At 62.1% G+C, this 17038-nt stretch overlaps 5 protein-coding genes across 5 annotated transcripts; 3 read left to right on the top strand and 2 right to left on the bottom strand.

Annotated features, from left to right (window-relative positions):
- Nucleotides 1-27: 27 nt before the first annotated feature.
- Nucleotides 28-1323, bottom strand: COLE_00317 (uncharacterized protein; the record flags this gene model as incomplete). The annotated part of the gene is made up of 3 exons (XM_018421442.2): nucleotides 28-202; nucleotides 253-1006; nucleotides 1089-1323. The coding sequence occupies 3 exons, from the start codon at nucleotides 1321-1323 to the stop codon at nucleotides 28-30; spliced, it is 1164 nt and encodes a 387-aa protein (XP_018277649.1).
- A 724-nt stretch (nucleotides 1324-2047) lies between these two features.
- Nucleotides 2048-6388, top strand: COLE_00316 (uncharacterized protein; the record flags this gene model as incomplete). Its single annotated transcript, XM_018426794.2, has 2 exons — nucleotides 2048-3293; nucleotides 3327-6388. 2 exons carry the CDS (start codon nucleotides 2048-2050, stop codon nucleotides 6386-6388), a joined length of 4308 nt encoding a protein of 1435 aa, XP_018277650.1.
- Nucleotides 6389-8217: 1829 nt separating this feature from the next.
- Nucleotides 8218-9052, top strand: COLE_00315 (uncharacterized protein; the record flags this gene model as incomplete). The annotated part of the gene is made up of 3 exons (XM_018423608.2): nucleotides 8218-8280; nucleotides 8336-8453; nucleotides 8598-9052. 3 exons carry the CDS (start codon nucleotides 8218-8220, stop codon nucleotides 9050-9052), a joined length of 636 nt encoding a protein of 211 aa, XP_018277651.2.
- Nucleotides 9053-10188: 1136 nt separating this feature from the next.
- Nucleotides 10189-11134, top strand: COLE_00314 (uncharacterized protein; the record flags this gene model as incomplete). Its single annotated transcript, XM_018423609.2, has 2 exons — nucleotides 10189-10488; nucleotides 10526-11134. The coding sequence occupies 2 exons, from the start codon at nucleotides 10189-10191 to the stop codon at nucleotides 11132-11134; spliced, it is 909 nt and encodes a 302-aa protein (XP_018277652.1).
- A 139-nt stretch (nucleotides 11135-11273) lies between these two features.
- Nucleotides 11274-16480, bottom strand: COLE_00313 (uncharacterized protein; the record flags this gene model as incomplete). The annotated part of the gene is made up of 24 exons (XM_065626073.1): nucleotides 11274-11413; nucleotides 11452-11537; nucleotides 11573-11696; nucleotides 11733-11902; nucleotides 11939-12024; nucleotides 12060-12306; nucleotides 12341-12411; nucleotides 12448-12541; nucleotides 12578-12679; nucleotides 12714-12763; nucleotides 12799-12861; nucleotides 12897-13102; nucleotides 13140-13554; nucleotides 13590-13903; nucleotides 13939-14165; nucleotides 14205-14414; nucleotides 14452-14564; nucleotides 14599-14885; nucleotides 14921-15068; nucleotides 15105-15208; nucleotides 15240-15333; nucleotides 15366-15679; nucleotides 15765-16057; nucleotides 16185-16480. The coding sequence occupies 24 exons, from the start codon at nucleotides 16478-16480 to the stop codon at nucleotides 11274-11276; spliced, it is 4254 nt and encodes a 1417-aa protein (XP_065482567.1).
- Between the last annotated feature and the right edge of the window lie 558 nt (nucleotides 16481-17038).

Here is a 17038-nt window from a genome sequence, read left to right as displayed (position 1 = left end):
GCTAGAAGTACATACATGACACATAATTTACGCCATAGCCTTGTTGACGTTGCTGTACCCGACGCCGACGCAGGAGACGAGCACCTCGCCGGTGCCGCGGGTTGCGGGGCGCTCCTCGCCCTCCTCGAGTTCGGGTGCTGGTGCAGGTGAGATTTTGAACTTGACGCCGAAGAAGAGGAGGACGTCGCGGAGGAATTGGATGCTGGGGGTAAGCAGGAGATCTGAGGGGCTGAGGAGAGAGTAGAGACTCACGTGTGCGCTGTCAGGTCGCCCATGAGACACTTGCCAACATCCTCCTTGCCGAGCACCATGAGGAGGAGGACAAGCCACTGGTGCTTGCTGTCCACCGCGCCGCCATGACTGATCTCCTCGAGGAGGAGGCGCGCGGCGTGGGTCGCAACATCCTCTGGTGTTTGCACACCACCCTCTGATCCCGGTGTATGCGCGAGCGCCTCGGCGGAATGCACGGCGTCCGTCGTGCTCTGCGCGACGAGGGTGATCCCGTATCCGGGCGACTTGCCGGCCTCTTCGCCCTTGTACACGTCGGTATACAAATAAATATCGGGGATGAAGCGATTAAGCACGCCGCGCGCGGCCTCGACCATGCGGTTCGCGAACTGGGGCGACACGCGGGTCGAGTACGCGATGCCGCGGATGCGGCGGACGCGGCCGGCGTCGAGGAAGCGGAGGGTGGCGAGCTGGCGGACGTTGGGGCACGAGAAGAGGACCGAGCCGCCGCCGCCGGGCGCCGCGCCGCGCTTCTTGATCTGCAGCTCGGCGTCCCGGATCCCGAAGAGGTGCAGGTGTGGCAGCGTGACGGTGCGCACCATGTCCGCGGAGAGGTCGGCTGTGTCGCCCGTGATCCCGTCCAGCGTGATGCTGAACGGCTTCTTGCAGAACGGCGCGAGCGGCACCAGCAGCTCGAGGTAGTAGCCCACGCTACGGGGACAGGTGTGCGTGTACGTCCCGCCGGGCAGGAGGCCGGGGTGGAAGAGGAAGGATGTGCCTGTTGTCAGCGGGATACGACGCAGCCTGCGCGCGCCACGGAGGCTGCGAGGGCGCGCTGCCACGGCGCAACAGCCACTCACCGGTCAAGTTGATGTCGATCGTGCTCCCGTTCGTCACCTTCTCCACCAGACGGAGGAGGTTGACTTCGTAGTCGCGCAGGCCGACGTGCACGTCGTCTGGCCGGATGCCGTCGACGCGGATCGACTTGCCCGAGAGGATGGCGAGGACGAGGCGCTGGCGCAGGTGCTTGTGCCCCGAGAAGCGGAGCAAGCCGTCCTTTGCCTTGCGACTTGATGGGCCCGGTGCAGCAGCCATGGTGTGATGCTTACTCTCATCCTGCAGCCTGTGGATCAAGCAACAATCTGCGAAGGTGGAGGCTCAACATTTCCTATCACGTGATACTTATGGACACACGCGAGTGCCACGAGGATTGGCATGGCGGAGTACGCACCATGTCCGGAACTCTTCCGCTCAGGGCCGATGACGTCGGCACCGAGCCCGAGGCGAGGTGAGGGCCGAGGTGGACCGGGCCGGCGCACCGCTCGCGCTTAGAATCTCGGTCATCGGAGGCCTCGGTATACTCGAGCGCTCTAGGCCTCGTTTTGCTGATACGGCAGATAGATCTCGATCCACGGCCCTGGGCCCGGGCTCTCGGGACTCTGTGTCCATGGCCCAGAAGCCCGGGGGAGGCGCGATGACCGATGGCCATCTGACACATCACGGCCGCCCGCGGGCATGCTTGTTTGATTAGCTTCGCTTTCTCCCAAGGCCGTCCGCAGTGTGCAGCAGGCGGGTACGTGTCGGTCGCCGGCATTTGCGACGGAACAGCAGGACGGGACCACAGAAGCTGGGAACCCATCGTGAGGACTGTGACGACTTGTCATCGGTCGCATCTCCATGTCCAGCTTGTCCAGGCGGCAGTTAGTACCATCATTTTCAACCTCTTCATTCATTCATCAAGCACGCCGCACGCCTCCGTACCTGCCAACTGAATAGATAGCAATACCAAGCCATCCGCAGCACCGCACCGCACCGCAGCATGCCGCTCAACAAGCTGTCCTTTCCGCGTCCCGCGACCGCGACCGGTACCGGGCCTGCGTCGGCGTCTGCAGACTCGGCCCCCGACCCCGCCTCGCCACCGCCGTCCGCGTCCACTACATCTGCGCCCAGCTTAGCCATAGCGCCCACGCCCAAGTTCAAGCGCTTCCTCGCTAAATGCCCCACCAAGAAGGGCCAGAACTCCAAGCACAAACGCACTGTATCCGACGAAGGACTCGGCCACGTCCAGGCCGGCACCGCGTCAAGCTGCCAGCTCTTCTGCATGTTCGAAGCTATGGCCGCGGGCGCGCGCGGCATCACGGGAGCAGGCCTACTCGAAGTCGAGGAGGACGAGGTCGAGGTCGACAGCCGCGGCGGCGTCCAGGTCGAGGTCGAGACGGCCCAGCCGATGGGCGAGGGGCCGCCGGACGACGAGTTCCATGATGCCGACGAGTTCCGGGACACCGACAGCCTCGGTCACGAGAAGATCGACTCGGAAGACACACCCGACGAAGACAAGAAGTACAGCTTTGCGCAGTGGATCCGCGCCGAGCACGAAGACACGGGCGCAAAGCTGACTGCGCTTTCTATGAACACGCTCAACTCGTCGTTCGCGAGTGCGAACGCGAGCTCGAGCACCGTCTCGCGGCCCGGCGCGCTGCGCCGGCCGTCCTACCGCCCCAATCACTTGTACGATACAGACGACGAAAGCGTGTCGACGGCCCCGACGTCGGAACAGCCGTTGACGCCCACCGCCTCGACGCCCACGACGCCCAAATCTGCTGCGGTCCCGAGCCTTGCGGAGGAGAAGGACCGCTTCAGCCGTAACGAGTACAACGAAGCCGACAAGCTGCAGGCGATCATCGACGAGTTCGGGGACATTGCCAGCAAAATGGTGGACGCGGACGGACAGAGCGAGCCGGAGCGCATCCTCGCCGAGAGCCAGGGCACGCTGTTCAAGGGTGTCATGATGATCGGCAACTTGCACCTCACGACGCACCGGCTGCTCTTCCACGCGCTGCTGCCGCCCGACTCGGCGTTCATGTCCCCCTCTGAAATCGCGGAGCCGGGAGACGACGGCGCCGTCGCCCGCCCGAACATCATCTACGCGGGCCCGGTCACCGTCCACCGCTCGAACTTGTACAAGCCCAAGCAGCGGGTGTGGCTGGAGCTCTCGCCCGAGATGATCACAACCTATCCCTCCGGCGACGAAAAGAGCCGTGTCCGCCCCCTCTTCTCCATCCTCCGTAAGCACCCTTTTGCCTCACAGCTCACACCAGTGTCCACCGTACTCCGGCTGATGCCGTTTGATGACGACCACCCCACCGACTTTGTCTTCACATACGACTCGGCCGACGGCGAGCGCACCACCCATTTCACCGTCGACAACGAGCAGAGCGCCATCACCTGGCGCCGATACTTTGAGAGCGCGCTGTTCCGTTACTCGCGCCGCCGGTTCCGCGACAGCCACATGCGTGACTCGCTGCAAGGCGTCATGGGCGCCATGACCCACACGCAAGCCGTTGAAGGCTGGAGCATGCTGCGCTGCTGCGTGCCGCTGGACCGCGCGCGCGTCGCCGGTGTGAGCGAGTACCACTCGTTCGCGACGCTCGTCAAGATGGACATCCGGCGCGACGACGCCGCGCCCGAGACGTCCGAGGGCAACTTCGCGGGCCTCAAGCAAGAGCTGCCCGAGTTCGAAGTGCCCCGGCGCGCGGTTACGGAGGACGGGGGGCGGCGGCGCTCGCGCTTCCTCCCCTCGTTGAGCCGGTCGAGAGACTCGTCCCGCGAAAGAACGAAGGAGAAGCGCGGCTCGGGCCAGTTCTCGTCCCCGCTGCGCGCGGAGACGGCGTACGCGTCGAGCCAGCCGGCGTTCGATCCGGGCAGCATTTCCCGCAACAAGACGTATATCGACGCGGCGCCGCCGCCGCGCCTCGACCCCGTCTCGGTCGAGGACGACGACAGCCTCTTCGACCTCGTTGTCGGCGTGCTCAACGAGCAAGCGTGGTTCGTGCAGGTGCTCGAGCCTGCGTTCGAGGCCGCGCGCGAGCGGCAGTACAAGGCGGGCGTGACGCCAGCAAAGTTCACGATCGATGTGGGCGGGTACGACTGCCTGGCAAAAGACGACGACATCGAGGCACGCCGGGACCGGCGCAACTCGGGCGGCTCGGAGTCGAGCATGCAAGACGACGACGAGGAGGCCGGCCGGCCGCTCGCGCTCATCGAGGCCCGTAAGCGCGAAAAGGCCGCCATGGCCGCGAGAGTATTCGGCCTGCGCGAAGACGAGGGCATCTGGCTCAAGCGCTGCTATATTGGCAAAGTCGCGCCGGCGCGGGGACACATCATCCTCACCCCGCGATACATCTGTTTCTGGCGGCGCGCGAACGTCGGCGCCGATATCAAGTACCGCTTTGCTGTGCGCGATGTCAAGGGCGCGGAGGCGGCGCCGTCCACGCGCATCCGGATGCACGGGCTCGATATCCACATCCACGGGCAGGAGGACCTGCACTTTGAGTTCTGGAAGAAGACGTCGCGCGACATGGTGGTCGAGCGCATCAACGAGCTCGTGCGCCTGCCCACGCCGCCGGGAACGGGGACGCAGACGCCGCAGATGGCCGACTTCCCGCCCGACTCGGCGTCCGAGGCTTCCTCCGCCCAGCACTCAATCGAGGGGCAGCAGGGCCCCGTCCAGATGTGGCAGCAGGTGCGGGGGATGAAGCTCGAGGACAAGGATTTTGAGTTCAACCCCGCGCTCGGGACGGCGAGCACGCTCGCCCACGCGGCCAAAGTGCTCGCGCCGCCGCCCGACCTGCTTCTCTACCCGAAGGCGATGAGCGACGAGGCGCTGAGCTACATGCCCTTCGTGGCGAACCGGCCGTGGCAAGTACGCACGGGGTGGAACACGCGCCTGACGCCGCGGCGCTTCACGATGCTCACTATCGGCAGCCGCGGCGACGTGCAGCCATACATCGCGCTCGCGCTGCGCCTCATGGAGGACGGGCACAAGTGCGTGATCGTCACACACGACGAGTTCAAGACCTGGATCGAGAGCTACGGCATCGAGCACCGCCAAGCGGGCGGCGACCCGACGGCGCTCATGAAGCTTAGCACGGACCACGCCATGTTCTCGCCCGGCTTCTTCAAGGAGGCGCTCGGCGGGTTCCGGCGCTGGCTTGACGAATTGCTCGTCGACAGCTGGAACGCGTGCCAGGACGCCGACGTGCTCATCGAAAGCCCGAGCGCTATGGCGGGCGTGCACATCGCCGAAGGGCTCGCCAAGAAGAGCGGCAAGCCTGTCCCTTACTTCCGCGCATTCACCATGCCGTGGACCCGCACGAGCGCGTACCCGCAGGCATTCATGGTGCCGCAGATCGAGATGGGGCCGAGCTTCAACTACAGCACGTACGTGCTGTTCGACAACATCATGTGGCGCGCCAGCTCGGGGCAGATCAACCGGTGGCGCAAGAAGTACCTCGGGCTTCGCAGCACCGACCAAGAAAGCCTGAGCATCAACAAAGTGCCGTTCTTGTACAACTTCTCGCCGGCGGTCGTGCCCAAGCCCCTTGACTGGGACGACGCCATCACGATCACGGGATACTGGAACCTGGAGAACAGCGACATGGACTGGTCGCCGCCGCCGAGCCTCGACGCCTTCATGGCGCAAGCAAAGGCGGACGGCAAGCCGCTCGTCTACATTGGCTTCGGGAGCATTATCGTGCCGGACCCAGCGGCCGTAACGAAGAGCATCGTCAAAGGCGTGGAAAAGGCGGGCGTGCGCGCCATCATCGCCAAGGGGTGGAGTGGGCGCGACAAAGCCGCGGACGCCGAGGACGACGAGCCGCTCCCGGCCAGCTGCTATTCTGTCGACAAGGTGCCGCACGGCTGGCTGTTCCCCAAGCTCGACGCGGCAATGCACCACGGCGGGGCGGGGACGACGGGCGCGTCCCTCCGCGCCGGCATCCCGACGCTCATCAAGCCTTGGTTCGGCGACCAGCACTTCTGGGCGCTGCGCGTGGCCAAGCTCGGCGTCGGCGCCAAGGTGTCGTCGCTGCGCTCTGACGACATTGCGGACGCGCTGACCAAGGCGACGACCAGCCGCGTCATGGTGGAGAAGGCGGCGCGGATTGGCGAGCGCATCCGCGCCGAGAGCGGCGTCGACGCCGCCGTACAGGCCATCCACTACAATATCGTGCGGGCCGCACGGGACCGGCGCAGACTCCGCAAGCAGGATAATGCGCATGGTGGCGCGCGCATGCCGGTCGGCATCCCGAAGCGGGGGATGACGGCGCCGACTATGTGCACCGTGCTTGCGGACGGGGCAGGCGAGCGGAGCGCGCGATGAGCGGGTGAGCGGGTGAGCGGGGAAGCGGATGAGTGGAGAGCGCTCGAGCGCGCGAACAAAGATCGCGAGAAGTTGTTATGTTGTACAACGTTCCAGTAGATGTATTGTCTGCGATAGCTGGGATGTGGGAGGCACAGTTACTAGCTAGGATGTCGAGCGAGGCATTGAAGGCACAATCTCTTGCCCAAGACACGAGCGATATCTTGATATAACTACACGAGTCGTGCTAGCGAGCTCGCAGCCAGTGGCCTTGAGAGCCGGAGTCATGTGTCGCGTGACAGGCCAGGCACATCACAGTGGCGCCGCGGCTCCTGTTCTGCTCCTCTTGTCGCCGCGTTGGCCGAGCGCGCACACGTACACCTAGCTACCAGCTACTAGGCCATGAATTGCAGACGCCACGACGCGTCCATGCCAAGAGATCCGAGATCGGAGGCGGCGATTGATGTACAGGCACGTTTCAGCGCATGTTCGGGCGCGGGCTGTATTGAGCTGAAACCGAGAGCGTTTCAGGCTGCGGCAGGCAATTGATTCTCTCTGCATCCGTTTCCCAGGATGGCAGGAACCCAGCGTGCCTCCAAGTGTTTTGTTTAGAGTCTGGAGTCTGGCAAGTAACAAACGAGAGGGGGGGGTATTTGGCGTGCCGTAATGTGCCGTGGTTGATGCAATTTGAATGTATCAAAGAGGACGAGGGAGTCTCCTGCAGTAGGCATTTGGTAGCTGATCTCGTTGGGCGCGTTGGGAGATGGCAGTCTGGTGCGTCAGGGGCTGCCGATCGCGATAAGGCTGGGCTCGTTTGGGGCGGGTCACCCTAAATTGCAGCTGCAAATTGCGAACTGCGGGCCGGGGGGGAGCGGGGGAGGGGGAGAGCGGGGGAGCGGGGGAGCGGGACGTTTGGCCATGGCCCAGATGATGAATATTGGAACGAGATCGCGAGAGAGAGAGAGAGAGAAGAAAGAGAGAAGGACGGGATGAGAGAGAAGGGGGGCCTGTAGTTTGTGGGCACGGACCACCACCGACTATGGCAAGTTTGGGTCATGGCGCCAGGGAATAAATGCAGGGTAATACTCGCTGGGCTGGCTAGTAAGCTGGCTACCAACGCGCAAGCATGGCGAGCAAGGTGTGGAGAGAGGAGACAGAAACATCTCTTTCATCTCCATCTCTCTCTCGCTCGTCATCATCGTCACCCTCCCTCTCTCCATCCATTCATCCTCCTCCGTCATCTCATCCGTTACCTCTCTCTCTCTCTCTCTCTCTGTCTTTGTCTCTTCCGGCCCCCCATTCCCTTTCTTGTTCCACGACCCACGACTTGACACAAGACACGACCATCCCTTCCTTCACACCCCGACGCTCCGCCCACGCGTTCAACCCATCGCCCACTCCACCCGGCTCCTCCCCACCCTCCACGCGCGCGTCCAACGACCCACCACCCCGCCAGCTTGCACTAGCACGCTCCAGAACCTCCAGTCGCCACCCAGCAATCACCATCTCCCCCTCTCCCGCAATCACGCGGGCTTACAATCATGGTGCGTCGACTATCTTGACCATGGCGAGAGGGCCAGGCCGCGTGCGACACTCGTCATGCGGCGCGTCCACGGAGAAAGTAGACTCGGTCGAGCTTTGAAGCCTTCGCGGCGCTTCCTGGTGATCAAGTAGACGCATTCTGCCTCATCCGATCATCCACCGTCAACACGTCAACACCCTCCTTTCCACATCATCCCCCTCCTTCCTTCCTTCCTTTCCTCTCCTCCTCCTTGCACTCCGGCGCGCGCCCTCCCTCTCACCACTCTTCGCTTAGCTCCCAGCTCTAACACCAGTCACAAGCTTCACGTATGGTCTACAAGATCACCGTCCTCGGTGACGGTGGTGTCGGCAAGACAGCCCTCACAGTCCAAGTGCGTCTCCACGCGCAAGTTGCTACAGCCTTCCCCCGGACTCCCCTAACATCAGTTCACCATGTCATCTTTCGTCGAGACGTACGACCCAACTATCGAGGATTGCTATCGCAAGCAGTGGGTCGTCGACGACCAGCCGTGCTTGCTAGAGGTACTCGACACAGCTGGACAGGGTGGGTTGAGCTTCTGGAGTCTGGTCTTGGTGTCGCGAAGGGACGCGAGGGTCGCGCTTTTCCCACCCCGTCGCGCGTCCCTCGACGTGCCGATGCCCTCTCGCTTCGCATCACGTCACTTCCGCTTCGCACACTAACGCACAGAGGAGTACACGGCGTTACGGGATCAGTGGATTCGCGACGGAGAAGGATTCTTGGTCGTCTACAGCATCGCGGCTCGTAGTACATTCGACCGTGTAGAGAAGATTGTCGAGCGCGTCACACTCGTAAAGGACGAGGCGAGCATGAGCGCATCAGAGAATGTGTACGGACGACCATCGCCTCGACAGCGCATGCGCACGCCAATCGTCATTGTCGGCAACAAGCGCGACCAGGGCAACGACCGCGAAGTATCCCCAGAGGAAGGGCGCGCGCTCGCCACCCAGCTTGGCTGTGACTTCTTTGAAACGTCTGCCCGCCTCAACCAGAATGTGGAGGCCGCCTTCAAGCAGCTTGTCCGCAGCATCAAGGTGGCCAAGCGCGGGCCGGAGGCTGCCGCTCCCGTCGCCGCTCCGCACTCTCAGCCAAAGAAGAAGCACCGAAAGTGCGTAATCTTGTAGCTGGCTGCGTCGCCGCTTCGGCCAATGAGGCCAATACCTCTTTATGTTTCTAGACTTCCGGGATACAGGACTACAGCGCATAGTCTATGCACCAGCGTGCAGCCAACCCTACTCTACAGCAACGACCAAGGCCTGACGCATATCTGATAGCGCCCAACCGATGAGGTGAAGACAGCGCCCAAGCGTCAGAAGCAGGCGCATCTCACATGGAGTCCTGACCCGGAGCATACTCTCTGACTGTGGGAGAGACGTGGCATATCTGTGGATATGTGGAGGTAGAGGAGGGGGGGCGTAGCGAGGTCGGCTACGTTGCGCACGGCTGCTCTTGTCCGTATGAGAGAGATAGCTCATCGCGTCTCGAGCGCGTTGACCGCGCCTGACTTTCCCCTCGTCGTAGCAACGTATAGTGGCGCGATGGGTGAGATCCGAGATTTTTTGTTCTGTGAGACTGCTAATCGCTACCGGGGCGCGCGCGCGCCCATGCACCCATCCCCACCATGTCCCTCGCGCCGCTCGGCACCGCAGAACACGGTCCTCGCATCGGCGGGCACCTTCTACAAGCGGAAAGCGAGAGGCGATACATAATCACGTGCATCTGCTCCCGTTGCCACCCACTGCGTCACTTGGTTGTTGCCATCCGCCGCCGCCGCACATAGCGCCCCGCATTTACCGCAGCTTGAGCCGCTCGGCACCGCTGCGCAGTTGGTTGCGCGTCGATTTCCTCATCTCCCCTCTCCTCTCTCTTCTCCTTTCTCTTGCCCCCCTCTCTCCATCTCTCACCATGCCCCTCCTCTTAACCAGCCTGATCAAGTGAGCCTCTGACGTGCGGTCATGCGCTCCACCCCATCGCCAACCCTTACCGCGCCACCCACTCCACCGGCCCCACCCTCGGCTCCCCCCAAGCTGACTTCAGCGTTGCAGGCGAGTTCCTCTATCCCGCGTACTGCAGCTACAAGGCGCTGGCGCGGCGGCAGCCTGGCGGCCTCACGGCCGGCGACGCCGAGCTCGAGCGCTGGCTGCAGTACTGGGCGCTCGTGGGCGCATGGACGGCGCTCGAGGGCGCCGTCGGCTGGGTTCTGAGCTGGTGAGCATCACGTGCGCGCGAGCAGCACTCGGTCGCAAAGCGTGACAGTGACATGGGGGGCGCGTGCCCCCTCCTTGACGGCGCCGGGACGGGAGTGCGCAAGCGCCCCACCGTCATCGCCGCCACTGATACCAGGCTGCCGCTCTACACGCTCTTCAAGACGGCCGTGTTCCTCTACCTCGCCATCAGCTCGACGGGCACGCCATACGTGTACAACAACTTCCTGGCGCCGCTGTTCGCGGAGCACGAGCCGGCGATCGACGAGTTCATCGGCAGCGTGCGCGGCCAAGCTGGCGCGCACACCCGCAGCGGCCTCGGATGGGTGTATGAGCGCGTGCGCGCGATGCTTGGCGTGAGGCTCCCGAAAGCGACGTTGACGCTGACTCCAGCTCACGCCACAGCAGGCAAGCTACATCAACCAGGCGGGGCAGCAGCACCTCGCCCAGCAGTACGCGCAGGGCGGGTTCGGCAGTGCCGCCCCGATGGTGCACCCCCCGACGCTCAACGACCCCGCGAGCGGCGGCCTCCTGCAGGTCGCGGGCATGATGCAGGGCCTCGCGAGCAGGTACCTCCCCTCGGCGCTCGCGGCTGTCTCCGCCGCCGCCGGGTCCGCGCAGCAGACCGCCGCGCGCGGCTTCGACGTGCCCCCGCCCCCTGTGCCGCCCAAGTTTGAAGTGTCTGACGCCTCGCCCCCCGTGCCCCCGCCGCCGTCACAGTTGGCTGGTTCGCGTGCGTTCCAGTACGCCGCAGACGAGGTGTATGGCTCTGCGCGCGCCTCGGGCCAGGGCGAGACGCGCTCGCGGACTCTTGACGCTTCGCGCACGTCCTCAGATGGCTCTCTCAGTGGCGGCTCAAACCTCGCTGCCTCGTTCACCGAGATCAGGCGGGAGGAAGCTGTAGGCGCCGAGGTCCGCCCCGCCCCTAACAGACGCACGTCAAGCTCATGGATGCCGTGGGGGAGCGGGCCGTCCACTCCTAAGGCTGACAAGACGCAGTGAGACTTGATCTTGGCCTGTCTGAAGTGGCCTGTATGAATACCGTGAGAAGTTTCGGCTATATAGATACATGTTGTCAGCCTTATAAGTTGTCTTAAAGTCCCCAGACACTCCTCGGTTACAAGATCGGTCCTTCAGGCCACTAGTCGAGCTTCTTGCGGCTGAGCACATTACGGATCTCGCGGTGCTTCTGCAGCCACTCGGGGAAGTTGGCCTGGTCAAACTCCACACCCTGTTCCTTGCACTCGAGCAGGAAGTTGGTGAGCACAATGAGGGCGCCGTCTGCCGTCAGCTCGTGCTCCACCTCAATCACGACTCACATCTGTACAGGTAGTTTACGCCCTGGTGCAGCAGGGTGTTGTACTTCGGTGTACCAGGCTCGGCCGCCGCAATCTTCAATTTGAAGCTAGTGTCAGCTGGCTTCCCGGCGACAAAACTCACTCATACACCGCCTTGCGCAGGTTTTGCACGCCATCCATAGCGTTAATCGCGCGGTCAGTCAGGTGCTTGGCCTCTTTGCCGTTGCGGAGCACCGTGACTAGCTGCAGGATGGTCTTGTACTCGCCTGGGGTTAGATGGGCACGGAGGTTAAAGAGCTCACCGTTGAGATACTGCGCTGCCTCATCCAGGTCAACGTCGTCGTCTTCATCCTCAGTCTCTTCGTCGCTCTGGTACACTTCGTCCGATGTGTCCTCGCGCGCGATGGTCGCGATAAGCGACGCAGCAATCATGCCTGTCGTGGTCCGCCCGCGGCCCATTTGGCAGTTGAAACTGCAATCAGCCGTGTACAAGTTGGTGGCGGCTTACACAAAGTCGTCGCCCTCGCGGACGCCCATCATCACGCGGGTGACAATGACCTGCAAAGCAGCGGGAAGAGGCGCCTGCTCGTCCGTCTGAGGTTAGGCATTTCTGAGAGCAGAGTACGCACGATCGCGATACGCAGGTAGTTGACGTGGTAGCCCTCGTCCAACACCTGCTGGTACAGCTCAAGCGGCGTCATGACGTTCTCCTCTTCAACCGTCTCCCATACCGGCACGACCTCGTACATGCCCGGCTTGGTCTCCACTTCGTCGTGAAGCAGAAGCTTGCCGGTACCCTCGCGAATCTCCTTGATGACATCGGCCTTGAGCTGCAGCTCCATACGCTCCACAACGCTGGCAGTGACACCCGTGGTTCTGGAGTCAGTACGAGTTCGTCGCCATCACGTACTCGACATTGGTGAGCGGCTTGTCCACCAAACGTAAGACATGCGGCCGTCCATTGACGTAGAGGACTGGTTCCTATGATGTCAGCTGAAATACAGGGAGACAGCCTACCTCGCGCAGAGACGTCCAGACGACCTTGCGCTTGCCGTCAGGTCCAGCGCCCATCTTGTGCAGAGCATTGCGCAAGCCGATGGAGCTCGGCATACTTCGCCATCAGCACAGACCAGACCGCAGGACTCACCCAGTGCCGTACACATACTCCTCCTTGTCGCCGGCCTGAACGTTGAGCTTGGGATCGAGGAGTAGTGGGACCTTGCGGTAGTTTGCCGCGCCGTCGACTCGCCTGAGTGTGAGCTGCGACCCGGAACACTACTTACTCTGGGAGACTTTGCTTCTGCAAACCTGTGAAGAAGTCGGACTTGAGGATCTGCCATAAGCGGACTGGTCGGTAGTGGGACTCACAGTCTGGGCGGAAAGAATAGCGCCTGTGCGATTCGCCACAACGTGTGACACCTCGTCTTCGAGCTGGCGTTCAGTACGTCTCGTTGATCGTCACTCACAGCCATACCCTCCACAGGTTCTGTGCGCTCCAGCGGCGTCAGGCTCTTGAGTCCACCGGCGAGCAGCTCGTTTTGCAGAGTCTTAAACACCGGACGGTGCTTGACGAACGACTCAAAGGTGTACTTGTTCTCGTCGTCGCGATCAGTGTCGTCCAGGTACGCCTGGAAGACGATGAGGTGGAAGTATCGCAGAAGGCAGTGCATACCTGCGTGTCAGCGACGCTCACACTCGTATGAGCCTACCTCTTTCGATAGCGCGCGTGCGGTCCTCCGGGGCCTTGGCCTCCTCTGCCTGGTTTCGGCAGTCCTCGATCGCGTCGCGGAGGTTAAAGGTTGCAGAGGTGCGATCGATTGCATCGTCGACGATACGCTTGACCTCGAGACCATTGCGAACCACACGTAGGACGCTGTTGATGATCTGCCAGCTTGTCTTTGACGAGGGCTGGAGAGCAAGGCGGTTGCGTGACGCGTTTCGGCGCGATGCAGGTGTCGAGGGCGCGTGCGAGTCCTGGCTGCGCTTAATCCAGCGCTGGATTAGGAGGATGACTGCAGCCGTGTTTGAGCTGCGCCCGCGACCAAGCTGGTCATTAAGAATAATGGCAGTCTGGTCCAGGTCAATGCGGGTGCAAATCTCGAGCAGGGAGGTGATGTCGTGGAACTGAAATCAGCTGCGAGCAAGCGCAAAACACTCACGTCTGGCGACGACTCCGAAGTAATGGGAATACGCTCGAAGACAAGGTTGACATCCATCTCGCGGAGAGCCACGTCGTCCATAACTTGGCGGATAGAGTCCACGTCCTCGGGGTTGACATTCTCCCACAACGGCACGACCTTGCCATCCGCGGCCTCCGAGTGCAGCAGTAGAGTGCCACCAAATGTGTTCAGCTCAGCCTCGACGTCACTCTTGAGTCGCTCCTCCAACACCTCAAGGCGAGCAGCAGAAACGCCGTGGTAGTCACGCATGTTGCGGAGGGCAGTTGTGTCCCTTCGCAGACAGTACGGCGCACCTAAAGTCAGTCCAGCGCCGGGACCCGAGTCTCACCGTTGATCATCACCAAAGGCTCCTCGCGGAGACAGATCCACACGACCTTCGAGATGCCAGTGGAGCGCTGCTTGACGATGCCAAGAATGGTCGTGATCGCCTCCCGCGTCGGCTGTCCTGTTGTGTAGACACTTTCGTTCGCGACCTGGCGGAATCCGATGGCTCCGCGCACACCTTCGGTGGTGGCAGCAGTGTCGGCAACCCACAAGTCGCGCTTGAGAAGGGTTCTGATCTTGTCAGCGATTCAGACGTCAGTCAACACCTACGATGCACGCAGCATGATGCCGCTGCGGTTCTTGACGACGTGCTCAGCCCATTCGTCACCGAGGACCTTCCCGCCTTCGACGTCGGTGTGACCTTTGCGAACAATCCGCCTGTCGCCAAGGTCGAGAGATCTCGATACGACACTGAGGTCGTTGGCTGGCGCAAACGCAAAGAGCCGGTCGCCCCAGCGCCGACGGAGAACTTTGATCTGGCTGTTTGTCAGCTCAACTGCTCGGCAGAGTACCTCACTTCCAGATCTCCGGACGGCTCTTAAGCCACGCCGAGAACGGTACGCCGCTGAGCATGCCCTGGTCGCTCTCAGTATATGCTGCAAACACGATGAGGTCAAAGTACTGCTCGAGCTGGGGTTAGTTCGGATACAGTTGGAGCGCTCACCGAGCGAACGGCCTTGTCAAGGTACCAAGAACCATTTGGGTCGTCGCGCGATGCCACACTGTACTTGATACGGTACTCGATGACATTCTCGCGGAGGTTGACGACCGAGTCGCAGTCATCGATAATCAAGTCAACCAGGCGCTTCAGCTCGCGGCCGTGGTCGAGGCTGGACAGGAGGGACAGGACAATCTGGTAGTTGCCCATGTGCGCGCTGCGGAGAGACTCGAGCAGCCTGGGGTGAGTGGAGAGCAAGTCAATGGCCGCAGTGGAGCGGCGAGAAGGAAGGTCTAGCGTCAGATTCTGAGAAGCAGGCGGAACCCACTCTCGTCGAGCATGCGTGTGACCTTGAGCAGGCTGGTGTTGAGGTACTGCTGCTGCGACACCTGCTGCAGGACCTGGGCGGCATGCGGGGTTGCCGGTGCAAGGGAGTTCATTGAGAGTGGTGTGGCTGTCCCGGGCACTGAGGCAGGCTATTGTTAGCGGACTCCGTCAATACCGCAGCTCACAGTGGAGAAACCCGATCCCGTCGACAGAGGGAAGGGGTCATCGAGCCCGCGGCGCAGATATTGAGCGCGTCGGACAAGCAAGGCCGCGCACATCGCGAATGTCGCTGGCGTCAGTCTACTCAGTACAAAACTCACTCCGCACAACGCCCATGCCACAGTTAAACACGAGCGAGGTGGTCAAAGGGTCGACATCCTTGAGGCGCGATACATAGGCATCGAGGTAGTTGTCCTGCTGTCAGCGCCATTACAGTGCCAACGCACCTCGATAGGACGGTCTGGCCCAACGGGAATGCGCCAGTAGTCTACTTTCCAGCCCTGGCTGCGGATGTCATCGTAGATCTCGCGCGGTGTCTTTATGCTGCGTTCGTCGACGGCGACCCACGACGGCACGAGCTCCCCGCCGTGCACCTCGTCATGGCAGAGAATAAGACCACCGTAGCGCTTCGATTCCTCCAGAATGTCAATCTTGAGACGTCGCTCAATGTCCTCGAGGTTATCGTCGCGGTCCGAGAGGGCGAGGGTCTGGAGCGGCGTCGCAGCGTCGCGGAGGACGTATGGCCGTCCCGAGCTGGGGTGAGTTTATCATCGACCCTTGGACCCACATGTACACTGTTTGTTAGCAGGTACGGCGCGAGGGTGACAGCAGGGGAGGCGACTCACCGAGTGTCTCTTCACGTGTCGAGAACCATATCGTGTGGCCCTGCTCACAAGGGGTGGCGGAGCTCCGGCGTCTCCCCAACGGTGTGCCAGCTCGGCTCGAGGTGGGGGTTGTGCGGGGCGGCTGGCATTGAAGAATGGTGAGGATAGACTTGAGGCCGGGAACGGTGGGCTGTGCGACGCCGAACACGTTCAGCCCCTCCTCGTGTGGGGCACGGAAGTTGGGTGCGCCCTGGATGTTGATGTCAAGATCAAGCGCGCGTCCGGTTGGGTAGTGGTCTGCAATCAGCAATAATCTCGATAAGGAGGTCCGTGCATACCGGTCTTGAGGATGAACCTGGCGTCAGCAATCACCCCTCCACCTTGGCGCGCGGACGCGCCACCGCCACCGCCACTGTCATAGCCACTGTCACTGCCACTCACCCGCGCCCCAGGACAGAGCCTGCCCGCCGCTTGACGACGCCGTCTACCTCGGAGCGCAGCTGTTGTGCACGCCCGAGGGTGCGGGGGCGCGACTGCACCCTTGATGCCAGCGGAGGTTGGAGGTAGCCGCTGGAGACGCGTCTATGCTCTGGTCGAGGAAGGCCGGTGAGCGGCGATGAGCGTGCTGGAACGTGCTGGAGAGCAGCGTTGATAGAGGGTGGTGAGGTTGGCGGGCTGGAGCCCAGGTCGGAAGAGGTGCGTTGTACCTGCAGCCCGTTGGGGCCGAGGTTTGCCATGGTGGCGAGAGAGAGAGAGCAAGAGGCAAGAGTAAGAGAGAGGGAGAGAGAGAAGAGATCAAGAAGGAGAAGGTGACGCGAAGCTGGAGCATACTGGCCACGTCCGATGACGCCGGAGGCGAACTGTCACCGTGGAGACCCCACACACGTGACGTGACTGACCATTGACACTTCCGCTTCCCGCTCCCGCATATCATGCATGCCAACGTGCGAACCTTCATATGTACTGTAGACTGAAAGAGCATGCAAGTACGCACTTGCGCATCAGGCAACTTGATCATTTGGAACACGGGCTGGAAACCCAGACCAAGCCGAAAGCATGGGAAGGCCGGGAAGGTTGATGTGTCTAACTCATGCTTTGACAGAAGGCTGTCCACTTGCTCGGTAGCGCTCCGCCCCCCCCCAAGTCCTAAGGTGCTTCAAGCCTCAGGTGCTTCAACGCTTCTACGCTTCTGCGGTCTGACACATAAAGTCTACATACACAGAACCGAGACACAATCCATCCGATGCTATTCTGTTGCCTATTGCAATGTTTATATTTACTATGAGCCGTGCGGA

Source organism: Cutaneotrichosporon oleaginosum, assembly GCF_008065305.1.
Source record: "Cutaneotrichosporon oleaginosum strain ATCC 20508 chromosome Unknown ATCC20508_contig01, whole genome shotgun sequence".
NCBI lineage: Eukaryota > Fungi > Basidiomycota > Tremellomycetes > Trichosporonales > Trichosporonaceae > Cutaneotrichosporon > Cutaneotrichosporon oleaginosum.
This window is presented reverse-complemented; position numbering and strand designations above follow the sequence as displayed.